Raw genomic sequence first — 25,455 nt, 5'->3', positions numbered from 1 at the left:
TGTGTGTGTGTGCGTGTGTGTGTGTGCGTGCATATCTATGTGTGTTGCACATTTTCAGGAATTTTACTGACCTCAAATAAATAATCTAAGGCTGAAGAGCTGCTACTAAAATTTAAAAGTGAAGGAAGAAAGTCCACAATTTGACAAAGTTTCTAGCTAATTAAATAGTTACATTTTGTATCAAATATCACAATTGGTACCTAATATCTCAGTACATCACATACTGGGAGTACTACATTGACAGAGCTGACTGCTTGTCTTAAATACTACAAGGTTATCTTTGATATTCGAATACTAGTCTCTGTTGGGTTATTGTTGAGCAAAGTACCCGGTATGTAAGAGAGGTTGAAAACTTCTGCAAACTGTTTCGAAACACACACCACTGGCACGCCGCACCTATGTCTTGGTTCAAATGAACTACTCATGCCTACACCATAGAATAATCAGCATGCAACATGAGAAAATTCAACTCTTCCATGACTACACATTGGCATATTAATGTTACAAATCTCTAAAAGCAATAACAATTAATAAAAATCTCACAGGCCCCGACTACTGGTAGTCTTGTGGTTTTGCTGAGGCTAGCTTTGGTTGGAGTATTACACTGCCAAGCCATGGTTCCAGGGAACCAACTGAAATACTACCACACAAGAGGTGACAAATGACAAGACGAACAAAAGAAATGATTACATAGCCATATTTGATAGAACAACATTTTAATCATGGCTCCTACTGCAATTGAGGCTAGTCTCCTACGAGCCAGTTTGCACACTCTGCTAACAAATAAAATAACACAACTAGCATTGGCCACAGACTCACTCATCATTAGACACACTGGGAAGTTTCTGCAATTATCATTTGCAAGTTCTGCATGCCAACCATTGCATTGTGGTGGTTGCATAAACTTTAAACTCTCATTCAATAACCCTACTAGCTCAAAATATATATCTTTTTAAGCTTTTTTGTAATCAACTTGTCTCACTCACGCTGACAGCTATGGGCAGATCAGAAAGCAGCGCAACAGTAACACTGATAGCTGGGTAACATAATTGTTTGAAATTTGTTCATACTCTGTATAAAACTGGATACAGCCAAAGGAGCCTATAGCTTTCTATCACCCATACAGGTCAAACAAAAGAGAGAGAGGGAGAGAAGGGGGGGGGGGGAGGGGGGACAGACCATCCCCTGAAAACAAACAAACAAATAAACAAACATAACAAAGAAACCTCCTTCTATTTCAGGCTTGGCATTTATTCTTGAAATACACCTTCACTTTCACACTGCTTTCTGTATCCGTTATCAGGAACAGAGTTGGTTGAGGTCCAACATGTTCCAACCTTGGCAGTCAGATCCTGGACTAGGCTTAGGACTCGGGTCCAATGAGAGCCATGAGGAGCTTCTTGTAGTCTCCACTGGTGTCATGTTTCACCATCATCGACAGGGTCTTGTGGTACTTCTCCAGGAACGACTTCTTGATCTCAACCATGTCAATCTGACATTGAGAAAAAAAAGTTTTCAAGGAGCAAAAGAGGACAAAAATATATCGATGGTCACTGTAAAACAAGAAACAGCTGTGGCATGAAACTTTCGCAAACTGGAGTTGACGACATTTTTCATGGCATGAAATTTTCATGAATTGCCAAACATGGCGGTGTACAGCTCTGTGCTGGCATTCAATGCATTGTGTGCACAAAAACTTTCAATCAAATCATGAATTCCAAACTGACATTTGTGCTCTAGCCTGTACGACGACAAGCCTCATATCCGACTTTCTCTCACTTTTCATCCTTATCTCCAACTGATCAATGTTTTTCAAATGTTTCAGGAGTACTTTGTTAAGTACAGTACATGTACAACTTAAGCCTGTCTATCATAATTTTAGGTAGGCCTACTTGAAAAATTACAACACATACACATCACCACTGACCCCTCAACTAAATCCTTCATGAAATCATACCAGTGAATTCTATGACCACATATCAAAACTTTGCTATTTTTCATTGGCTTCACAACTACTTCCAGAGGTTATAAAAATTTGCACATAATTATTTAGAATAGGACCTTGATTAGTGACCTTAATTGGATCGATACTCAAGATCTACGATGTAAATGGTTTGAGCCTTCTCCACTTGTTGAATTTCATAATATCCCGTTTGATCTATTGCCTGGAATTTATGAATGTTGGCATTTCACTCTACAATACCATCAGGATCACTGAAGACTCAGACATAGAAGATTGAAGACATAAATGGTTTATAGAGGTTTCTCCACACATAGTTGAATTTCATTGCTTCCTGTTTGATTACTTGTCTAAACTTTGCAAATTTTGCCACCCCCACTTCGACAATACCTTTGGTATCATTTAAGAATCGGACATAGAAAGAAAATGAGATGATTTACCACAACAACATTATGAAGAGAAATATTTCAGAAAAGACCTTACCTCTGAGCGGGAGACGATGACACGGATGAGAGTGTCATCATCCGTTCCTGCCCCCTTCATGGCCCGGTAGAGACGATCAGCGAAGTAAGATGGGCGGCTCTGCACACATTGCACTGTCAGGGTTAATATACACATTCCAGTCACTCGAGTCCTTTCTTCCTGTATTTTTCATTCTTTATTGTATTCCCCCTATTTTCCACATCTATGTATTGTACAAGGCTTCTTAAACAAGACATACCTATATGAGACAAAATATGTATAACTCTGAACCCAGGGGCGGATCCAGGAATTCTGTAAAGGGGAGGCGCCTTTACAAAATTAAAGAGGGGCAAACATGCCCCCTTTTTTCTTTTGTTTTTAACAAAAAAAATAAAGAGGGGCGTGCTGCCGGTGCACTCCCCCCCCTGGATCCGCCACTGGAAGCTGTGTAAATACAAGACACCCATCAACATTGTGTACAACTTGCCTAAAACCATGCAAACACACTGTTATTCTATGATGGCTGTTATTCTATAATGGCAATATATATCCACCTATTTATATTTTCAATTCCTTACACAGCACATATTTAAAGTACACTTTCTTTTCATAGTGATATTCCTTTGTGTTTTTATCCTGTTCTTTCAGTGACAGACATGTTCACATCATAGAGACATTTCATCATTTCACGGTACATTTCTTCAACACCCTTCTCACTGGTATGGCCTCAGATTTCCACCTCACATGACTGCACTCACCAATAACTTTGAGGCCATTCTTGATGTTGCCAGAGAACTCCCTGTCAATGCTGTTCAGGATGTCACGCTGAGCAATCTGAAGAAGCAAAGAAAATTTGGTAGTCTCTGTCATTTATATGTCAGAGGGTGGGGGGTTTCCACAACAATATCTATAACATATCAAAGGGACTGTACAGTTTTGGTTGAGGTGAGAATATAGCTTTTAACGTTTTGCGAGATATTCGGAAACCATTCTATGAGATGTCAAAGAGCATGCAAATCTAAAAGGTATCAAAAGTTTATTTGATGAAAATTGGTTTCGAATGGCTGAGATATCCAAAAACAAGGTGAAACAAAGAGATCCTGTCGCCTTTTATCATTATCACTTTCTTGGATAGCTCAGATATTTTAAAACCAATTTTCATCAAATAAACATTGAATCCTTCTTAGAATTACATGCTCTTTCATATTTCATAAGAGGCTTCTCATTATCTCACTTAGGAATGTTATAAACCTAAATCCCCACCTCAACCAGTAATGTACAGTCCCTTTATGATCATCGACAACTGCCGACTATCAAGTAATCACGAATTACTCCAAAGCAAGGGAAGAGTAACAAATACTACAGAACTGAAGTATAGGAATTACGGGGGCAGAGGGGACAATGACCTTCCTTCAGTTTCGAATGTTCTGCCTCCCACCATCTCTGTTGTACTTTTTCTCTTTTTTGTTCTTTTGTCAGCTATTGAACAATAGATAAGACATACCAAGCTTGGTTAAATTTGGCATCTCTATTCGCTGAATATCATTCATCACTGTTCAAACTGTAGGATGATCGTATTCGGTGTTCCATGAACAATCCATATTGTATGTCACAAAATTTCATCAGAAACTGTATAGAATATATACATCTTCACTAAGGAAAACTTTAAAAATTGTAAGTGAAGAATTCTTCATTACAAACATACACTAAACTCCAATTGCAACACTCATCTTCTCTCCAACTGTTCCCACAAACTCACCCTAGTGTACTCCCTGAAGGTTGCTCTGAGTTGGGCAAAGTTGCGGGTGGCCATGATCCGGTTGAACTCCGATTCGTCCGTCCCCCATTTCTTCTCTCCAGCCTGGTAGAGCTGGTTGGCCTCCGCTTGGGCCTTAGCCATGTCCACTGTGCTGGACTCGTCACGGTTTCCCTGCTCAGACAGAGAAGTTACCAGCATAATGTGGTTTAATTGATGGTGGCAATTTCTGTGCCCTCAAATTTGTTTTCTTTTGTGTGTAATTTGTTTCCTTGCAGGGATAGACAGAGGTTTGCAGCTGGTCTTTGTTATTCATGGTGTCCATGTATCTGGCATTAATAAATATCATTTCATCACATGAGAATAATAAGAGCGTTAAGTTGCCACTAAACCTATGGGCCCAAATTCACGAAGGTGATACAATTGAAACCATGGTTTAAACCATGGACAATTTGTATGGCGCGCCAAGTGTCGCATGGCCTATTTCGTTACGAAATCAGTCATTTTGAAATGAACATTTCATCAAGGAAATGGTCATCTCGTTGACGAAATGACTGATTTCACAATGAAATAGGCCATGCGACACTTGGCACTCCATACAAATTGTCTATGGTTTAAACAATGGTTTCAATTGTACCATCTTAGTGAATTCAGGCCACAGTGTTTGAGGCAACTTAACGCCCTTCGCATTCCCACCCGACGATTCATACAGCACTTCATGCTGACATTTCTAAACACATAATTTCACTCATCACTATTATTACACTCTGGTACAGAATACCACCAAAAAAAAAAATGGTTGACCATTGTTGTGCTATGTGAAAGATATACACAAAGTTAATTGATGATCACCAAGATGGAACACATATCACACAACTTTCAAAGTGTGAAACCTTGCTAATGCCTCGGTCGCAACTTGCTGTACTTGCAAGTGCGTGCTGTCTACTTGCATAAATGTGGCAAAATTTGGGGATCCGTACATAGTAAGTACCACTTCAGTACGGATTTGGGTGCACACAGACATGACGTTGCACTTTTAGTGCATGCAGAACTTTTGCTGCGTTCGAGCTGCGGTCGGGCTACAGCTTCACCCAGCAGTACATGTGATGCACGTGCTCTGTACAGCCTACTTGCATGCACTTACAACATAAGTGAGCAGCACATGTAAGTACGTCCTCGGTACGACAACATGGCGGTCGCATTGAAATCACACGTTGTAAGCACGTACGACTTACTTGCCACATGCGCAACGTACGATGGAAGCGACCGCTTATGGCTGGTACTTACACCTTGCGCAACCATGCAAGTGTATGACGTACTCCCTTCCTGCTCTTGCCACTCCTTCCCCACGTTTTCACGAAAACATGGTGGCCGTGGCCTCTGCCAAAAACGTACGGACTATAAACATGCACGGTAGGTTGTGACCGAGGCTTTAAGGTGGTATTTTACTATGCATCGTAATAGGCTACCAACAGGTGCAAGTTGTCAATTTAAAAAAAAAGGAAATTCTCTGAATAGTTTAGACATCAAAACTACATTCTTGATTTTTGTTCACTGTGAACAATATTCCAAATTTCTCCTCTGAACACCCTCTTCTAAGTTGCAGAATTCCAGAATGAAATGTAAGTCAAATTCCAGTGGATTCACCTGACACATGGAGACTAAGAGACGCTTGAAATGTCCACTGGTGTCACCGATGCAATCTTTCTCCATGGTTGTGCGAAACTCTGCATGTAGGAAATACCACAAAAGATGCTTCACAATACATGTACATTCTTTGGCATAGGTCAAACATGATCCTACAAAGGAAGGAGGTCACACTAAATACAGCTGGTAATGTAAGGGGGGGGGGGGGTTTCACACGTGTTATCCAATTAAACACATTGGTTGCCTTAAACAATTCACTAGCAAAATGCTTATGCACCACAGGAACTCAGGACTCTATGTAGACTCTGCATTACCAGGAAAGAGAGATTACAAATCCCAAAGGCTCACTGGTTTCTTCCAAACCAGTGATTCATTCTGTGGAGCCAGGGAGCTTCTTAGTCTTACAAGACAGTAAATCCTGTTCATTCATGTGCACAGGATGTGACAAAATGGCAATCACTCCATTTCATGTGACTCTGCCAGAACAACCAGAATGAACGAATGTAAAATTAGAAACTCTAAGCTCTCTTGAAAGAAGGAGAAAAAAAAAAATCAGAAAAAAAATGCAACTTGGGAAATCTGCATATAATCCATGAGGATATTATTGGGTTCTTGGTTATGCCTTTTTTAATTGCTTTGACTGAAGACAATCACTTAATGAAGTCAAACTTGTTATGGAGGAGGGGCTTAAGGGAACATGAATGGGAAGGTTTAGGGTGAAATAAAGGAAGTGCTGGGGAAGGGGGGGTGAGGGGTAGAGATCGGGCATGGTGTTGTGAGAAGATGACTCAAGCTCACGTCTCTTGTACTCCTCGTTGATCTCCCTGATCTCCTCGTTGGTTCTGGTGCAGAGGACTTCAATGAGGATCTCCTCATCTGTGCCAAGACCCTGAAAGGTGAGAACAGAACAAAAAGAAGGATAAGCCTCTAGGATGAAGTGACGCAGAGGACAACACTGAAGTAGTGGGGACTGATCATAACGGCATTGAATGTCAGACAAAGATTTCACAGAAACCACAGACCAATGCGGAAGACATACAAGCATGCATTATTTAATACTTGGAATATGAACTTTCATAAATTGGTATGCATCTTTACACAGCTCTCCTACTCCTGGCTATCACATTTAAGTATCAATTGTGCAAATGCATCAATGCATTAAAAACATCATGACCCCACTATCAAATGTCTCAGTGCAATCGGAAACGCAAACACTGGGTGTGACATTAAAGCTTGTCACACCATTAAAATGAATTTCTTTTCCCCCCATATCTCTCCTACCTTTTACAATTATTAGTATTACCTTAAAAGAAAGAAAAATGGAAATGTTGTATCTCCTATACACTCAAACATCCCACCATGAAGAAACTTCTCCCTATCAAGAGTTTATCTGTACTAGTGCTATTGAGCTATTGAGCACCACATCACACTACAAGAAAATAGGTTTTCGTAGACACTCGAGATCAGATGGAAAAGTGAGATAATGCACTTTCTTATTGGTGCCAGCTAATAAACAGTACCTGTCCTACAAAGGCGTCATTTGATCGTTTAATCACATCTATGTATCACTGGATGATTTAGCTGAACAATTACTTTCCTCCCTCTCAAAAGCATTTCAATTTTGAACTCTTGTGCTAGGTTGATCTGTACGAGATCCAGATTCTCAAGGATCGCTTCTCTTTTGAGAGATCTGCACTGAGAGATTTGCTGCCTGTGCAGTTCCCAAACTGTGAAATAACTTACAATTAGAAATCAGGAAATGCCCAAATATAGCATCATTCAAATTAAGACTTAAATCATGTCTCTATATTCAACTGTTCACTACTGTATAAGCTGATCAGCTTTTGCAGCACTGAAGAATTATACCTACACAGGTTCTGCACTTTAGAAATTGATACATTACCTCATACTCCACCACTACTGGATTAAACTGGACCATTTTTGGCCCGCCTCAACAAAAGGATCCGAAAGTCACAGACGGCTGAGTCAAGAAAATCGAGTTTGAAGTCAGATCACCAAAATGAGTCAAAAACCATCAAATTCCTGTTTTTTGGCATAATTTTCAAGTCTGTCATGTTTCATCTGTCATCTGCTGAAATTTCAAAGCTAAATGGTCAAAGGAAAGATTAGAAATTAGCGTTTTTCAGGGCCATGATTTTCCGACTTTCAACATAACAGAAACTTGTCTGAAGATTTGGATTTAGTGCCGCAGATAGACTCCGCCCCTTGCAACAAGGGAGTGATCTTATCGGTCAATGCATGGCATCACTGTTACTGATTGGTCATGCGTAGATCGCCGACGCTAAGCTTGAATGAACATCACGGAGGTTGCTAGGAGCATACCTTCTATTGTCAAGAGGTGAAAACTGTCTTATCTCCCATTGATCACAATTGCGTCAGAAGGAAAACTTTGAAGGCGGTTTTCTCGAAACGCTGATTTCCAAAACCATTCGACATGGTCTCATAAAATCGTCAATGCTTCCACAACCGAGTAGTTTTATGAGTCATGTTTAATATAAGAAATTAAAACGGAAGAGAAAGGGAATAATTTCATGTCATTTTCAGAAAATCCAACCTCCCTCGACTTTCAGATCCTTTTGTTGTAGCCGGTCACATTTTTAAGGTGTGAAGGGACCCATCCTCACCTTGATGGCCTTGTTGATAGCGTAGGCATCGTACTGAGGTCCAGGAACAAAGAGAGCCAGGATCAGATCCTCCAGCTTACCACTCAGCTCAGACTTGAGGTCATGGATCAAGTCCTGTTCATTGGCAGGTCAGAAATACCTCAATGACAACTTTGGGAGCACTCCATGAGATTAATGGGACCATTGATGTAAATACACGGAGTACGCTATCATCACTATCTATAGAACCAGGTGTAACATGAGATCTGGGGGGCATTTCATGAAGCATTTTGTCAGATATTTCATATGACAAAATAATAATAATAAGTAATAATTGATATGATTTATATAGCACCAAATCCACTCTGCAGAGTGCTCTAGGCGCGGAAGGAAGAGAAAGTGAAGGAGATAAAGGACATACAAATATCAAGTACATGTAAACTGTTATAAGCTACTGAAATCCTTGCATCTGATTGGCCGAGAGCAAATTTGTCGGACAAGTTTGTCGGACAAAATTATAATGCTTCATGAAATGCCCCCAGGTGGTTGGCCCATTGTCAGAGATCAATACTTGGCAGATACTGGGCTGCATTTATTGCCATAACTCTGAAATCACACATTACGCAGTCATTTGGACTTCTCATGATATTAAAGGGATGGTACAGTATTGGTGGAGATGAGAATTGGGCTTTTAACTTTTTGTGAGATACCAAGAAAACACTTATGAAATAGTACAGAGCATACCATTCTAAGAGGAATTCAAAGTTTATTTGATGAAAATCGGGTTAGTAATGACTGAAACATCCAAAAACAAAGTAAAACAAAGCAATCGTAAAAAAGTGTGGGTCCCACACTTTATTAGAATCGCTCTGTTTTGGATATCTCAGCCATTTCAAAACCAATTTTCATCAAATAAATGTTGAATTCCTCATGCAATTACATGCTCCTTCATATTTCATAAGAGATTTATCAATATCTCACTAAAAAATATTAGAAACCTGAAATTAGGTCCCAACCAAAACTATACAATCCCTTTAAGTCGAATTGAGAATCCATCTAAAAATCAAATGAATTGGACCACTGCAAAGGTCATTCACAAAATCTACTGAGATGATTGTTCAGCTAAGTTGCGCCTTGATAAGAAAATTTTAGAAAACTTTTGTATGAAACACTTTTCTAAGTATAATGTATCCACCACTACAAGTAGAATTTCTTGGTATGATGTAAATTTTCTAGATCTTCATTTAAATGGATATACATTTGTTAATTATCAATATGTACATGATTGAAATTAAGGCATTCAAAGAATAAGTAAAAATAAACCAGACAAAGCAGCCCACTTTTTCAAGTACATAGAAATATGTTAGAAGTATTCATGATCCATACCATCTCTCCCTTAAAAGTTTCTTTACAAGAAATACATTGTGTCAGTGTCACACAATATTACTGTAAAAGTGGTTTCTTTCACGTACAGATACTTTCACGGTTTCCATCGGTGCAGACTTTTTCGTGTGTGTTTAAATTCGCGGTTGGCAAAATCTGTGAATTCATAGTTGGCAAAATCTGTGAATTCATAGTCGGCAAAAACTGTTTTATCTTGCACATGAAAACCCAAACTATAATCCAATTATTCTTTTATTTATTAAATAGAAATTAGAATTAAATGCAGGCTTACCTGAAATCCTGTCTCTCGAGTACTTTATAACACGGTATCGCTGAGTGTGTGTTGACCATCAATACACTCGATGCGTGGAATCTTTGTGTGTGCATGTGCGCAATAGCATTGTAACAAGCGGCGAGTTCAAAACATTTCCTTGCTTGGGTAATTTCGCGCGACTTTTCAAAACATTTCCGCGTGATGTTAAATTCGCGGTTCAACCTCAAAGCGCGAAAATAAAACCACTGTGAAAGAAACCACTTTTACAGTAGTCAAGCAATGAGTTAATCTAGGCATTTCTCTTTTGGAGATAATAATGGTTCATACGTTACCTGATATACTGTTGGATCATAACAATATCAAAAGTGATATATCAAATACACATACAATATACACAAAACACTTAGTGGCACGAATGTTCACATAAGCATTAGAGGCACAGTTATGATGGTAACTACTCTCAAGCTACATGTATATCAAACCATGCACAAAAAGAAAAACAAAATATGTACAAATTCATTGGTTAAGGCAAGGAAACAGAGAAAGGTTAGCACATGGCAAGCAACAGGATTTGACATAAAGTACAGGAAAGTGTTTTGACATTGGCTGGTACCTGATGACACATGAGGTGCAATGCAATGAAATGTTTGTATGCACAACTCCACAAGAGTCAAATTTAAAAAAGAAAAAGAAAAGAAAGGTTCCACAAAAAAAAAATAGCTGATGATGTAATGATGTAAATGATGATGAAAATTTTTGAAATACATTGTACTCTGTATTCAGACAATTACATTGTTTATGATTGTGCATACTTTTTTTGTTGTTGGAAATAAATGAAATGAATGAATGAGCTCCTAAGTCTTTATTTAAACAAGAAATGCACAGGACATTTTGTCAGTAAGAGATGGATTGGTTCATACATCTCAAATAATGTCCTGGTTAACAAGGTATCTTAGACTTTATATTCCACAAAAGTGGGTCAAAATTACATTTCAGACAACCAACTCAGCAAGATGACATAATCACCAATTTTTGCTTGGTGATATCTATATCAGGGTATTGTTGGAGAGATAGCTGAAAGGATGTTTGTAGATAGACATATGAATAGATAGATAGCTGGAGAGATAGATAGAGAGATAGATAGGAAAATAAATATGAAGATATATAGATAAATTGATAGATAGATAGATAGATAGATAGATGGGAGATAGATAAATAGATGGATACAGGCAGATATGGAGATAGCTGGGTAGAGAGATAGATAATAGATGGATACAGGCAGATATGGAGATACTGTAGCTGGGTAGAGAGATAGATAAGGAGATATATAGACAGATATATAGATGGGTAGACAGATAAGGAGACAGACAGACAGATAGATAGATAGATAGACAGATAGATAGATAGATAGATAGATAGATAGATAGATAGATAGATAGACAGATACAAAAACATATGATTGGAGAGAAAAGAAAGAGAAAGAGAGAAGGGGCAACAGCATAGTTTTCCTTTCTTTCAGAACTAGCTAAAAGGCACCAAAGAAAATTGTATGAACTAGCTAAGGCATGGCATGGTAAGGATTCTAGGTGGTGAATTCCATGCGAAAAGTCATAACACAGAATTTTATGTGGTCTATTTTGGCTCTTGTTGTTTTGTTTTCATTACAAGTGAATGAATACCAGGCAAGATAACTCATAGTATATAGCTCTACAATGAAATGGGTTAGTGTAAACTAAACTCTTATGAAACAAAATCAAAACAAAAAGAAATTGAACTTGTGAGTACTGAGGAAATTTTCAGATGTTAAAAAAAAAAAAAAAAAAAAAAAAAATCCACATTCTTAGCAGCACTTCTCAATACTTTCTAGTGCTTTCATGTTAATATTGCCAAAGATACTTAATATCATGCTGGGTATGTACAATGTCTAAATATACATGACAGTCAGTTTTTCTTCAAGTGCTCTATTGTTTCCTAATAGATGCACTATTATTCTTTTTTCATCTATTACCCAGTGGATGTGGAGATGATAGAAAAGCCCAGTAAACTCAATGCATGAAGTACGTGTATGTTGAGATGGGAAGAAAGAGAAACGGATAGTATTAAAGAAAGAAAGAGATGGCATTCTTCAAGGCTACCTTTCCATACATGGTCTTGAACTGGAGTTTTATCTGTTGGCGCTGTACATTGCTCCTCTTTGCTATCACATTGATGATGGCCATTTCATCCGTTCCTGATTTGTAATGGGTGAAACAAACGGTCGTGTTCGGATCATGAATGGATGAAATACAAAAGACCAAAAAAACAAAAAACAAAACAAAACAAAACAATCTGAAACAAACATTCTGGCGAAGTGAATGTCAGTGACTAACAGTATGTTTGATCATGCTATGTACACATGATTATGTATGTGGGATGCAATGCACATGTCCCATGGCATGGCATGGTGTGTGTGTGTGTGTGTGTATGTACGTAATTCTATGTGTGTGCATGCATGTTTGTGTGGATGGCTCCAATAACGCTAAGTCAGCCATGCTACTGGCTATGCCATGTCACTTTCCAAGAATGTGACATCACCGACGATTCATTGCAGTCTGCCACATGAAGGTTTGACCTGCTTCAGAACATCAAATGGAGCAAACAAAAAATGACATGGAGATCAAGCTTTGGACATACAGACAAAGGACTAGGACAGTTGCTAGTAGAGGTAGAAAAAAAAGAAGAAAAAATGAGTAAGATTTCACAGAAAGACAAGACAAAAACAAGACATATACGGAGACAGCAGGAGAGAATGAGACTGAAATGGGAAGACAAGTGGAGAGATAGACTGGGAAATAGAATGACATTAACAGCAGGATACTTGGGAAGAAAGAGAGATAATCAGTAAGGTGGCTTTTTAGATATTAGGCAGAGGAAACTGAAGTATGAGGCTTTTAAAAAGGCACACCCATACGCCAACTCTGAAATCTTGGGAGTGAAAAAAGACGAGGGAAAAACTGAGATGATATTAATGTTGATCTTAAATGGCCTGTGGGAGACAAACAGGAGTGCATAGTTACAGAATTGACAAAATATAAAAGCACACATCAAACAAAAGTAAAACAACAGGGAGGATACCATGCAACACTGCAATGTCCAGCTGAAATGAAAGGCAACGTCAAGCCTGCTTACAAACAAACAGTAACAATGCAAGTGGGTAATGACATACAGCCACGCACAAATACTCTTTGATACATATAATGAGGGACTTTGCATGACACAGTCCTGAATCGATCCTACATGTCCCGATCGGTTGAGGACCAACGTCCTACCTTTCCGTACATAGTCTTGAACTGGAGTTTTATTTTCTGACGCTGCTCGTTGCTACGACTAGTGATGAGGTCAATGATGGCTTGCTCATCGGTCCCTGATAAAACAACAAATTACGTCAAAATTCCAACTTCCCACGTCAACATGCTAATTCTGGTCCATCACAATACAACAGCCTTCATGAAGATGTTAGTTCTATCCGATCAAAAGGAATTTCTATCCTTTGTTACCCATAAATAGTCTAGGAACATCATGTAACTCCTGACTCATGCAGTTGGCTGGTGCCCTCTGATGGTGAAACATTTAGCAAGATCATTTGTTTATAATGTGATACTGCCTTCTCACCTGCACAGCTAATGCTTAAATGAGTGGTGAACAATATCATGATAGAATGAGCGAATGTTGTTGGTGTTTTTTCCCCTCACAGCTAATGAGTGTTGTATGATTGCGTCCATGGCTATGGCCTTGGTGATCTGGGTTAATGATAGTGCCCAGGCAAGCATTTCCTGAATGCTTGGGTTTCTCTTCTCTATTGCCTGCAAGCATGGGGCTGTCCACTTTCTCTTTAGCATCTTTTAGACAATTCTGAACTTCACCTAGATTGATTACAAATTATCTATACTTTTCTATCCATAAACACTTTGGGGACAACAATGGTACATATACTTGCCAGGACCGACTTTGAAGGATTTTTCCCACATTTGATGATTTGCTGATTTTATGTGCCATGCCTCTTGCAATTCAAAACAAACTCTCACAGGGCAAGAGAGGATGATGCTTTACATGTACTCATATTTTGTTTTGTATGTTTTCACTTTGTAGGCAGAAGAATCAGCTTCAGGAAGTTGTCTCTTGGCAGCTTTTGAGTGAGTTTGTTTAGAGTTGAAACTGACACATTGTAAGCAAACAAAAAACTGAATTATTTAAATTCTGTTTCCTCTTTACGGCACTGTGTCTTTCTATCTAAAGAATAACGGATAGGAGCATGTCCACTTTGGCATGAAATGTAAGGAGACCAATGTAATTTGGGAGTGTCCTTGAAACTCAGGAAGAAAATGTGGATCTGTGATGGTCTAACTGACTCTCTTTCCTTCTTCCCTTTCTCTTTCAATTAGCCTTACAACAATTCTATAGTGCTTTAAATATTAACTAGAACTATCACTGAATGTCATTAATATCCCACTTAAAACTGAGGAAGTAGGCTAGATCCACATTTTGTTTTTGTATGTTATTTGATGGAAAAAAAATGCTGTTACCATGGCAATGCATACTGACAAAAACTGTGTCTTGCTCATGTAAAAGTTATATTGGTCATATGTGCCAAATCTCATGTCAAATGCTAAAAAAAACAAAGAAACATGAGGGAGTTTACTCAATTCACAATATTTTTGTATGATCTTCATTCAAAAATGTTGCTACCGTGGCAACATATTGTTTGAGACACCTACCTATGATAGCGTTCACATGTGCCATATTTTCTGTCAATTGCTCACAAAATGAAGGAGTAGTTTGATCCACATGATTTTTCAATGGACTGACCAACAGACTGACCACCTGGCCACCCAACCTCAGAGTGATTCCTACATACCCCCATACACACCATGTGCAGGTGGGGGGGGGGGGGGGGGGGGGGGGGCTATACAGTAATAACATAATATTCTGAAAATGATTAAAATCAGAGACGAGTAAATTCAGCAGTACCCATTCCCTTCATGGCCTTGCGGAGAACCTGGGCATCATTCTCTGCATCAAATGGATGGTAGGGCTTGACGGTGCCATGGGTCTCAAACGGCTGGTCAGTCAGGGCCATGCGCTGCATCTGTGATGTCACAGGCTCCTGCACAGCGGGCGGGGCCTGAAATCACAGAGACACGGTCAGAGACAGGTGGATGAAATAGATAACATGTTACAACCAAAACAGAGAGAGTTTTGCATCCCATCGCTGTGTGCGTGTGAGTACACTGCTCGCTGTGTGCGAGTCCATTGCAAGCTGCCTTTGCAAAAGGCTAGCTGGGATGCCTTTGCTTTCTCATGCAATCACTCTATTCCACTTCAACCATAGCCCTTCATGTACATTACCATAAGGTTTATTGATCTTGACCACTGACCTCACGAATAAAACTTTCCCTTTATGCGCACAGAAGAAATATACTCCATTTTGTTTCTACTCATCACATTACACAAGTTACAAGCTATAGAATTGGCTGGAAAATGAGTTGTTCACTACAGTTAATTGACCTGTTACCTTTTATCCCATTATTTCATGCAAAGAATTGTCTTTATCTATTTCTATTCTTCCTACCACATATTACCATTTTACATTCCTACATGATGTTACCGTTGGAAAATGACAGTTAAAGCCAAAGTACACGATAACCTTTGACCTACATGTAGATCTATTCATTTTTATCCTTCCTACCACATCATACTACCACTGGACATTTCTAGCTCTAGTAATGGCTGTAAAATAACACTTTGAGACCTTTGACATTGACTATGACCTTTCATCACTATCATTTCACGTAAATGACTATCTCTGTATTTTTATGCTACCTACTTAATTCTACTGCCAGCGGTCAATCCTAGCTGAAGTTACAACAGGAAAATTACTTCAAAGATGAAATTCCCAGACCTTTTGACCTCTGACCTTGGGGGATCTTGCTCAAAATCAAGTAAGCGCATGTAAACCTCATGTTGTAGCATACCTGGGCCAAGCAATCAATAATCCATTGATTTTTTTTTTTTTTTTGTCTCATCTCTAAATCAGGTATATAAAACCTGGGGTGGACAGACAGCTTTCAAGCATAATACCTTAAAAATATATCATCTGGGGCAGAGGCATAATAACTATGTCAGAAACTCTTTGAATAAGTGACGGAAGTACAAAATGAATGTTTGCCATACACACAAGGCAAAGCATATAAATAAGGGAAGGGGAAATATAGTGAATATAAAAGGTTTCAGAGCATATTCAATCAGAAGAATTTATCTTTTTTTGTGTGTGTGTGTGAATTTTCCTGAAATATGAACATGCAGATATTGTCCAGAATGGGTATGTAGGCCCTTCTTCATCAAATGTAATCAATGTAAAGAGAAATGTAGCAGAAATCACCCTTACAAATAAAATAGCATGGACTGAATTGCAAGGTCTTGGCAATGTGTGTTGCAACTGTAGGGAAGAAAGCTAGTTATTGTCTCATTTACTGTTTTGTTTGACCAGAACTAGAACTGGATAAATCTAGCCCCCTCAAAACAGAGTATGTTCTGAAAATATGAAAAAGTTGAATGGGCAAGAAAGGGCTGAAAATATAACTTAGTATGAATTGTAGGGAGAAACAAGACAGATTAAATCCTTACAAGGCTATTTGCCAAAATTCTCTGCCTAAAAGCGTTACATAAAACTGCATGCCAGCTGTTCAAATATTCTGATCATAATTCATTGAGTGCAAACTTAAAATGCTGACTGATACATCACCTAAGAAACTCAGTATCCCTCAGCAATTTCTCTATCCCACAGCTTTATCATGTCTAAACATGTGCAGATCTATACATGTACGAAAGGTTCAGGGGCGGGGCAGGGAAGCCATGGCTATTAATATTCATGAGGATTTAAAAGGTCACTGACCTTTGGCTTGGGCTTTTCAGCTGCCTGCTGAGCTGCTACAGCACCTGCAGTGTGCACACATGAAGGGGGGAAAAGAGAAAAGAAGGGGAGTCAATAGTGTTATACAGTTTCCAGATACAACACTTGAATGCATGACACCACTGCTAAAAATAGCTCAAGCCACAGGGTGAATGGGTGTAAGGAGATATTTCAAGTACAAAGTTCATCAAATGAACATCACAGCTTTCATTGGAAGACCTGTAAATAGTCATACGTGTATTTCATCTTTACATAGCAATGAATAGAGCAACAGCCATCTCTTGACAGCCTTTTCGCACTGGTTTTCACTATATGTTCATGTTTGCATGCTAGTGGATGCTTGTTTGGCTTTTCATAAAGAGAATCTGTCCATAAAATCTTTTCTTCTGATATTGTAATGGATGTGTATTACAAGAGATTTATATATATAATGCAAAATATTCAGATTACTTTTGCAAGATGGAAAATGACCAGCTTCTTCAGTACTATCTAAAAAATACAAGTTCTTTTCAAAGATATCTATAAGGACTGATTTTTCATGTTTACTATGTTTGCTTGCAGGCATCAAATAATGAAATTCATGCTCCACCTCACATGTACACATGTACATGCATAAAACATACATACACATATAACATACATGCATCATACAAACATAACAGAAGTGACTAGTTTGAGTTTTGATAGTTCTTTCTCAATGCATGTTTATTTTCCTTTTCGGCTTTATTGATAGTTGCTTTATATTTCATATACCTATACGATCATACACATGTATATATGACATGCAATAAGAAAAAGCAAAGGAAAAAGATATATCACTTCACACAGCCAATACTTTAAGGAACAATCAGGTTCAAAGAAACTCTGCAGCCAACAGTACCATAACACCAAAGTACTGTTGAAGTGCACTGTGCATGTGCACTGGTAAAAATGACTGGTAAGATGCAATGAACTACACTTGCAGGACATAAACAACCGCAATCCACTTCTGACATGTTTCGATTACCACAATTCCATTTGAAACCTTTGTTTGCTGCTTCAGAGCAGGAAGGCGCTCATTAGCCCTAATGGTTTCCTTTGTGGCTAACTGACAATTACCTATTGACAGTCTTGGCAATTGTAAGACATCCAAGAAGTGGTTATAGCAAAATTTCACTAGAATAGATGATCATACAAGTCCCAATCAAACGAGCATGTGTGATACGTAAAACAAACAAGCGACAAATAGAAAGTATGAAACTTATGAAAGACTATGTATCATCTTACATAATTTATTTTCAAAGAGGATAACACTAATACATGTAGGCATCCCCTCATTAGCTTCTTTTGTGTAAAATTATGCTGTTGTTTTCTAATCAATATTCAGGGCTCGACACTAACGGTGGCCCGGTGGCCCGGGCCCACCAAAAATGCACGTCGGGCCACCAAAATTTCAGAAATGAAAAATTTGGTAGCCTGATCGGGCCACCAAAAAAAGTTGGGTGTTTGCCTTTGGGCCACCAAGAATAAAAGTTATTGTGGAGCCCTGCAATATTGTTTGCTTTTGAGCAACTTTCTTCAAAGAAGCATATCTTCTGCATACAAATAACATAATCTCTCGTGTCACACTTCAGTTAGACTGAAATCACACAACACTCTATATGAAACGATAAGTAACAAAAACCTTTACATCAGCTTCACTGGAATCGAGGACACAATGCAGTCTTTAAGATTCATTCATAATGCCTCCAAGGATGTCATTGGTCTAATATCACAACAGTAAACCAAATAATTCCAATGGAAGTTGGCTCATTCTATTTCAACCCCACCATTACATGGATGGTTGGTACCCACAAGCCTTCTAATCTTTGTATCACAGTTACGTATTTGGAAATTAGTGGAATCGACAAAAGACCTCACCACAAAACTCTACAAAACCAGTACGATATAATGTGTGCTTTAATAATGGGACCATAATGACACAAGACAATCAACCAAGTATAGAGTCTCATCAAATATACCTTTATGAAGACACACATCCCTATACATGTACACACATAATATCATTCTCTAATATGCAAGCAAGTCACGACGTGGTAATTTGATTGTGAACAGAAATAGTAGAGTGCATTAAAAAAAACCAAATAGCTTAAACATATTAAACACTTAACTCTGCAAAGTTGAACAAAAGTTTTGTTAATTTCATTTTCTAGATCAAGGATGATGTACTTCCCCCCCCCCCCAGTTTATGTATGGTATTAGATAAACAAATTTCATGTCTTTAATAAACAAATTACACAACAAACACATATTCACAAGAAAACACAGGTTTAGACTGCTAAACAATGAACAGTTTCTTTCAAGGTTACACATTAGAATCTTCATCGTGGATTAGTTTCACAATAGGTCTGTCAAGTCCGATAAAGACACAATATTGTACTTGGGGCAGAGTGTTTCTTGAAGCATGCAGCTAGCAATTATCATCTCATCATTGACACGTCTGGTGATTCTAGTCAACATCACTTGAGATGACAACGACTGAAACATTGCAATGAAGTTTGCATGCCCTATTTTCTCTCTCACCTTGTCTGAGTCTGTGTGTATTTTCTTATATTACTTTGTATTCAACATTCTTACCAATGACGTATAAGCACATAAGAAATGTCTGATGAATCAATGTCATTCTCATCAACATGTAGCTACGCACAAGAGCATATTATAAAATAGTCAAGAGGTACGACATTTACTTTCATATTCATGATAGCATCATCAGACTTCACACTGAATGCACCATATATTTTGTGAGGTTTTTCATTTTCGCTAATTTTGCGAGTTGCACGCTATTTGCAAACTTAACAACATGCGAAAATAATACCTCTGATCTCGACAAGAATGCATACAGTACATTTCTCCATTCATATCTGTACACCATGAATTTAACCGACGACTCGTATAATTTTCGGCAAGTCCAAACTAGCTAAGAATTAGAATAAGACTCACTAAATATATGGTGCATACAGCATGTGTGAGATAACTTCAACATTCACATGAAAGGAATCATCTGACGACAAGACAGGGTGAGGAATGGGAATAGGGAGGGCCACTATCTACCTGCGCCAGGTGCCCCATAGAGTTGCTGAGAGGATGGGGGTGGGGGCTGTTGCCCAACGGCTGGCTGGGCGGAGTAGCCGGGGGCGGCACCAGCGGCATAGCCTGCAGGGGCTGCGGGCTGCTGGGGGTACCCTCCTGAGGAATGGGGGTAAGGCGAACGAAAAATGAACATAAATATGTGAACACTCAAACAAAAATATTTAGCAGCAATCTTAAAGGGATGGCATAGTATTGGTGGAGATGAGGATCAGGCTTTTAACTTTTTACGAGATGTATACCAAGAAAACACTTATGAAATAGTACACATCATATCATTCTAAGAGGAATCCAATGTTTATAGTTGATGAAAACCAGTTTTGGAATGGCTGAGACACCCACAAACAAAGTAACACAAACCGATCATAATAAAAGGTTAGTCCCATCTTTTGATAGGATTACTTTGCTTTGAATATCTCAGCCATTTCACAACCAATTTTCATCAAATAAACATTGAATTCCTCTTAGAATCACATGCTCTCTCAAATTTCATAAGAGGTTTCTCACTATCTCACCAAAAAATGTTAGAAACCATAAGTTTGGTCTGAACCAAAACTATACGATCCCTTTAAAACTAAATGAAAACAAAGAAAGCTTGCAAATTTAAGAAGACCAGGGGGTGGCACTTACCATTTGTAACAAAGTAACAAATTTCTTTCACATCACTTGTTAACTACACACACACTAACGATATCATGCAAAATTTTCATTCATTTCCTTCCTGGTTTCTTTTCTTCATCTACTCATTCATAACATGTATGGTGCAAACAAAATGATTCAAGTGCTACAAACACCTCAACATCTTAGAGTCATTATTAACCCATCGAGGACGGGCTAATTGTGCTATAACATGCGTATCCTATAGACACTTGCCCGAGTATACATGGGACTCGTCCTCAACGGGTTAGAGTGAAGGCTCGTATTCATCATTCAGCAACCCAGCCACATGCTAGTTCACTGCATGAGACATTCATCTACATTCAGATGTCCAAACAACAGAGTAGTTTAAATTAAGCAAACAAACACACAAACAGACGTTACACAAGGTATTAACACCATCAAGTCTTTGAAATGTTTCTGTGACCCTTCAGTGGGTATCATGGTGTCAAACAATGAGTGACCTGTGAGAAATACTATGCAGAAAATACAGAGGGCATTTTTCTTTTTCTCTGAAACACAGTCATCATGTGATTCAGCACACCAAAACTGGGTTACCATCATAACCTAAGTTACGGTGTTGTGTATGGGGGTAATTCCATGAAGTTGGGGCCGTGTCCATGTAGCATCGTGATATTTTAAAAATACATTTCAGGAAACAGGCACAAAATTTCCAGGAAAATGTATAGTCTCAATACAAATGTAAAGCCTATAAACAATATATGTATAGCATAATTAGTATTGAGTTATGCTAAAATGTGACACTTTGTGCCCCAACTTCACGGAATTACCCATCATGGGTACCTCGTTTTCTTCACATATTACACACTGATCACGGTGTCCAAATTTCAGCAATTGGAGACACTGATCTCAATGCCAATTCATCCATGTTGAATGATATGCTCAATGTAATTACAATAACAGTGAATACCTTATATTTGAAACAAAATGTTAATGATATAAGAGATCATCTTAATTCACAAACTTCTGTGAACAAACTTCTGTGGACTGATAAAGCTCAGTTCAGTGGTACTGATGCTGTTGCTGCAGAGCACTGCTGCTGAGTGGAATAGAAGAATTGTGTGGAATTTGATGTATAATTAGCCATCATTCACCATTGTGTTGGGATCACTAACACAACAAAATCTTTTGGCATAAAACACTAAGCTCTGCTTTCACCCATACACCCTGGGCACACACAGCACCATAAAAGAAAAAAGATATATAAAACAAATAATTTGAATGGTGCATTCTTAATTGGTACCCCAGGGTGGGGTAAAAATCCTTATCCAAGATTTACAGAGACGGAACTTTGCGTGCAAAAGGGGAAGTTGTGTTATTTGCTAGTACGCTTCCTTTTACACAATGCACACACATTTCTTGCATGGTATGATATTACATTATCAAGTGGTGATAAACAAACACTGCCAATATCATGCACTCCAAACACTTTTGGTGTAAGCATCTAACCAGAATGTGAATCATATGAATGTATTCCCCCAACTTCATGGACATTGTGTTTCCGACATACCCAATTCATAACCAAACTCTATTTCCACTTCTTAACTTCATCATGCCGTAATTATAAAAACCTCTGAGCAAATGTCAGTTGTATGCTTGTATCTATTGGATGTCACTTTATCTATACTTAAAAATTTTCCTTTCGAAATTTGTCGTAGGAAACATGTATGAATATCTATGTGATACGTGCAAAATGTGTGAGCACTGGCACAGATAAATACACAAGCATGTCGGCCTGCTACTGATGTAACTGCACAAAGCTAGGGAGGTGGAAAAGAGGATAGTGAATTGGATTTTATGACCAATGTCATAAGTAGGGCCACAGAATGAAGCAACTGATATCGCTAAGCTGGGCTAAAATATGCCACTTTTGTCTCTCTATTTTCCTGTGAGCCATGACACTTTACATGACATTACACAACTAATGGGTGTAGCTCGTAAATCTTTTCGACAAGCGAGCCCTTCAATGGCTCTCAAGTGCCATGTCATGTGTGTCACTGGCCCTCTTCATTAAAGGACAAGTTCACCTTCATAAACATAAGGATTGAGAAAATGCAACAATATTAGTAGAACACATCAATGAAAGTTTGAGGCAAATTGGACAATCGATGCAAAAGTTATGAATTTTTTAAATTTTTGTGTTGGAGCCGCTGGATGGGGAGACTACTACAGCTTGTGAGTCATATGCGTACAACAGTATAAAGAAAATGTAAAAGAAAATTCAACATATTTTCACTTTTTTCGCATAATAAAAGAGCACTTGATTTGCCTCTTTCGAAAGGCAGGGGGAATAATATTACCCATAACATTTGTCGGTAACGAGTCAGGGGAATGTGTACTTTTTTCAAAAGATGGAATTTTGTGAAATTCTCTTTATATTTTCCTTATATTGTTGTACGCATATGACATCTAAGTTATTCATGCACTGCAGTAGTCTTCTCATCCAGCGGGTACTGCACAAAAACTTCAAAAATTCATAACTTTTGAACGGATTGTCTGATTTTCCTCAAACTTTCAATGATGTGTTCTACTAATATTGCTACATTCTCTCAATCCTTATGTTTATGAAGGTGAACTTGTCCTTTAAACTATGCACTGTGAAGCCAACCTGTGTACTTGGGCCATCACGACAACACCCTTTCTCTTTCTGTGCCATTAAAGGTAATGTTTCAACAAGAAAAATCAGCCATAGACACAAAAGATACAAAAAATGGGAACGACATCAAGGAAGCTGTGCCAGCAACACTGGTGTTTATTAAATGATAATGAAAAGAAAGACAACACAAATCCCATAATGCATCAGCTAGCTGTCACTCACAAATAACCACTATGTTCAGGCACGAGATTGACAACGGATGCACAGCAGAGCAGTGGTAATTTGATGACATGAAAAAAACCCAAAAAACAATTGAACACTCAGTATCAATCATAGGATCACGAACATACAGAGTTTCCACTTCTTCTCCTTCCCATATCCCTACAATTAACCTCGATACTCTTTATTTCTGCTATACAATCGTGGTGTCAGGCGATGATATGACTTGCTGGTTCTCTATCACTGGGGTTACTGCACATATTGCCTTCAGTAGATATAAGTTGTCCTATCCTCCAGCAGATATCTATGACTTTATCTTGACTTATAAATGCTGGTACCTTCCTTGATGCCAGTATTTCTAACACCAGTATACAGGGATCAACACTTATTAGCCACGACAGGTTTTGGATTAACAAAACAATTCTTTTGTGGTTACGTTTCTGAAGTGGCTAAGTGAGTCTAGAGTTACTCGGAGTTCAAACAATGAAGTGAATTTCCTCATAAATAAATCGCAAATAATATTCCATGCAGCATCATTGTCGAAAACTCCATGGTCTGTAAGACCCCTGTTACACATAAAAGGCGGCCTGAGGTCTGCTTTTCGTGGCCGACCATAGGCCAGCCTGAGGCAGCTTTGTGGACCGTTTACACATGAGCTTCCGGGTTGGCTCGAACAACGACGCTCCTCATACACTCTGTTTACACATGGACCAGCCTCACGTTGCCTTTCCCTACTCTGCCATAGGAGCACCCTTTAAGTAAAGAAACATTTTGATTTTGCTCGGTGAATTTGGTTTTGATACTTTAACGCGCTCTCGCCCCTGCAAAAGGTCATGTGACCAGTCAACCGCAGCTACCTCTGGCCCGTTACCATTTACATATAGCTGTGGCTGGCCGACCTCAGACCACCTCCAGAGGTGGCCTGAGGCAGCCCCCACTTTTGTGTGACCGTTTACACATACGAGAAAACCAAACTGGGGCCGGCCTGAGGCCAGCCTCAGGTCGGCTTTTTCGTATAGAAGATACGTAACAGGTGTCTAAATCAAACATGGAGCTGTGAATACACTCACATGTCAGCGTGATTGCATCATTGCATGATGGAAGTGCATACAGAATTGGCTAAAACTCCACCTCCCCAAGAGGTCATACCATTCAGATATTAAATGCAAACAGGGACCTACATTGTATGGAAGACATCTCGGTAAAGTCCCAGTGACTTCCACAGATGTCGATACAATGTCCCTGCGACTTCCGAGCAAATCATTTGTCGCCTTGTTTGGAAACGGTTCAGACATTGCCCTGGAGTCGCCTTCTTGGAGAGGGTGCAAGCCTTTTTCTTTTTGCTCTTTGGAGTCACGTTTAGATGTCTCTGCCAGTGAGATAGGTCCTTTACACTTACAAAAATAATCTGCTTAACAGAACATGCACTCCTCAACACCTCTACAAACAAGTTCTTTTGTTATCTGAAACACCCCTACAACTACGGTGGAACCTCATTATAATAAAGAGGTCAGATACGGTACACAAAAACTGCATCACAGCTAAGGTGATTTTGTAGGCCCAAAATCTTTATATATCTTTGTTTTGTACCATGATGTAATGAGATAACGGATACGTAACAAGGTAATTGTCATGATCCTCATTATAACAAGGTTCCCCAGTACTCTGGTCCTTTTTACAATGCATGCAAGAAGTACATACCAAGATGTCCCTCTTACCTTGTGGTGGGTAGTTAGCAGGTGGTGGTTGTCCATACCCCCCTGCAGCTGGAGGAGGTTGCT

The 25,455-nt window shown here is 38.8% G+C and overlaps 1 protein-coding gene across 3 annotated transcripts; it reads right to left on the bottom strand.

Moving 5' to 3' along the window:
• Positions 1-25,455, bottom strand: LOC139731328 (annexin A7-like). 3 transcript variants are annotated; one of them, XM_071642219.1, is made up of 11 exons: positions 25,393-25,455; positions 17,038-17,081; positions 15,114-15,267; positions 12,242-12,336; positions 8,471-8,584; positions 6,624-6,714; positions 5,826-5,905; positions 4,182-4,352; positions 3,181-3,256; positions 2,444-2,556; positions 1-1,492 (listed from the first exon to the last, which is right to left on the bottom strand). In XM_071642219.1, exons 3-11 carry the CDS (start codon positions 15,229-15,231, stop codon positions 1,364-1,366), a joined length of 987 nt encoding a protein of 328 aa, XP_071498320.1. In that variant the 5' UTR covers positions 15,232-15,267; positions 17,038-17,081; positions 25,393-25,455; the 3' UTR covers positions 1-1,363. The 3 variants fall into 3 exon arrangements, with proteins under 3 accessions (XP_071498320.1, XP_071498321.1, XP_071498319.1); XM_071642220.1 differs by lacking the exons at positions 12,242-12,336; positions 25,393-25,455 and adding exons at positions 13,415-13,509; positions 20,146-20,194; XM_071642218.1 differs by lacking the exon at positions 25,393-25,455 and adding an exon at positions 20,146-20,194.

This window comes from Diadema antillarum, unplaced genomic scaffold, assembly GCF_040938485.1.
Source record: "Diadema antillarum isolate AM-2024a unplaced genomic scaffold, OU_Dant_1.0 seq00000368_RagTag, whole genome shotgun sequence".
In the NCBI taxonomy this organism is placed as follows: domain Eukaryota; kingdom Metazoa; phylum Echinodermata; class Echinoidea; order Diadematoida; family Diadematidae; genus Diadema; species Diadema antillarum.
This window is presented reverse-complemented; position numbering and strand designations above follow the sequence as displayed.

Coding starts and splice junctions, on each gene's coding strand:
- LOC139731328 (XM_071642219.1), bottom strand. CDS start 15,231: ATGCAGCGCATGGCCCTGACTGACCAGCCGTTTGAGACCCATGGCACC. Junction 12,337..15,113: donor CAAGGCCATGAAGGGAATGG/GTACTGCTGAAT, acceptor ATTACAAATCAG/GAACGGATGAAATGGCCATC. Junction 6,715..8,470: donor CTATCAACAAGGCCATCAAG/GTGAGGATGGGT, acceptor CTCACCTTTCAG/GGTCTTGGCACAGATGAGGA.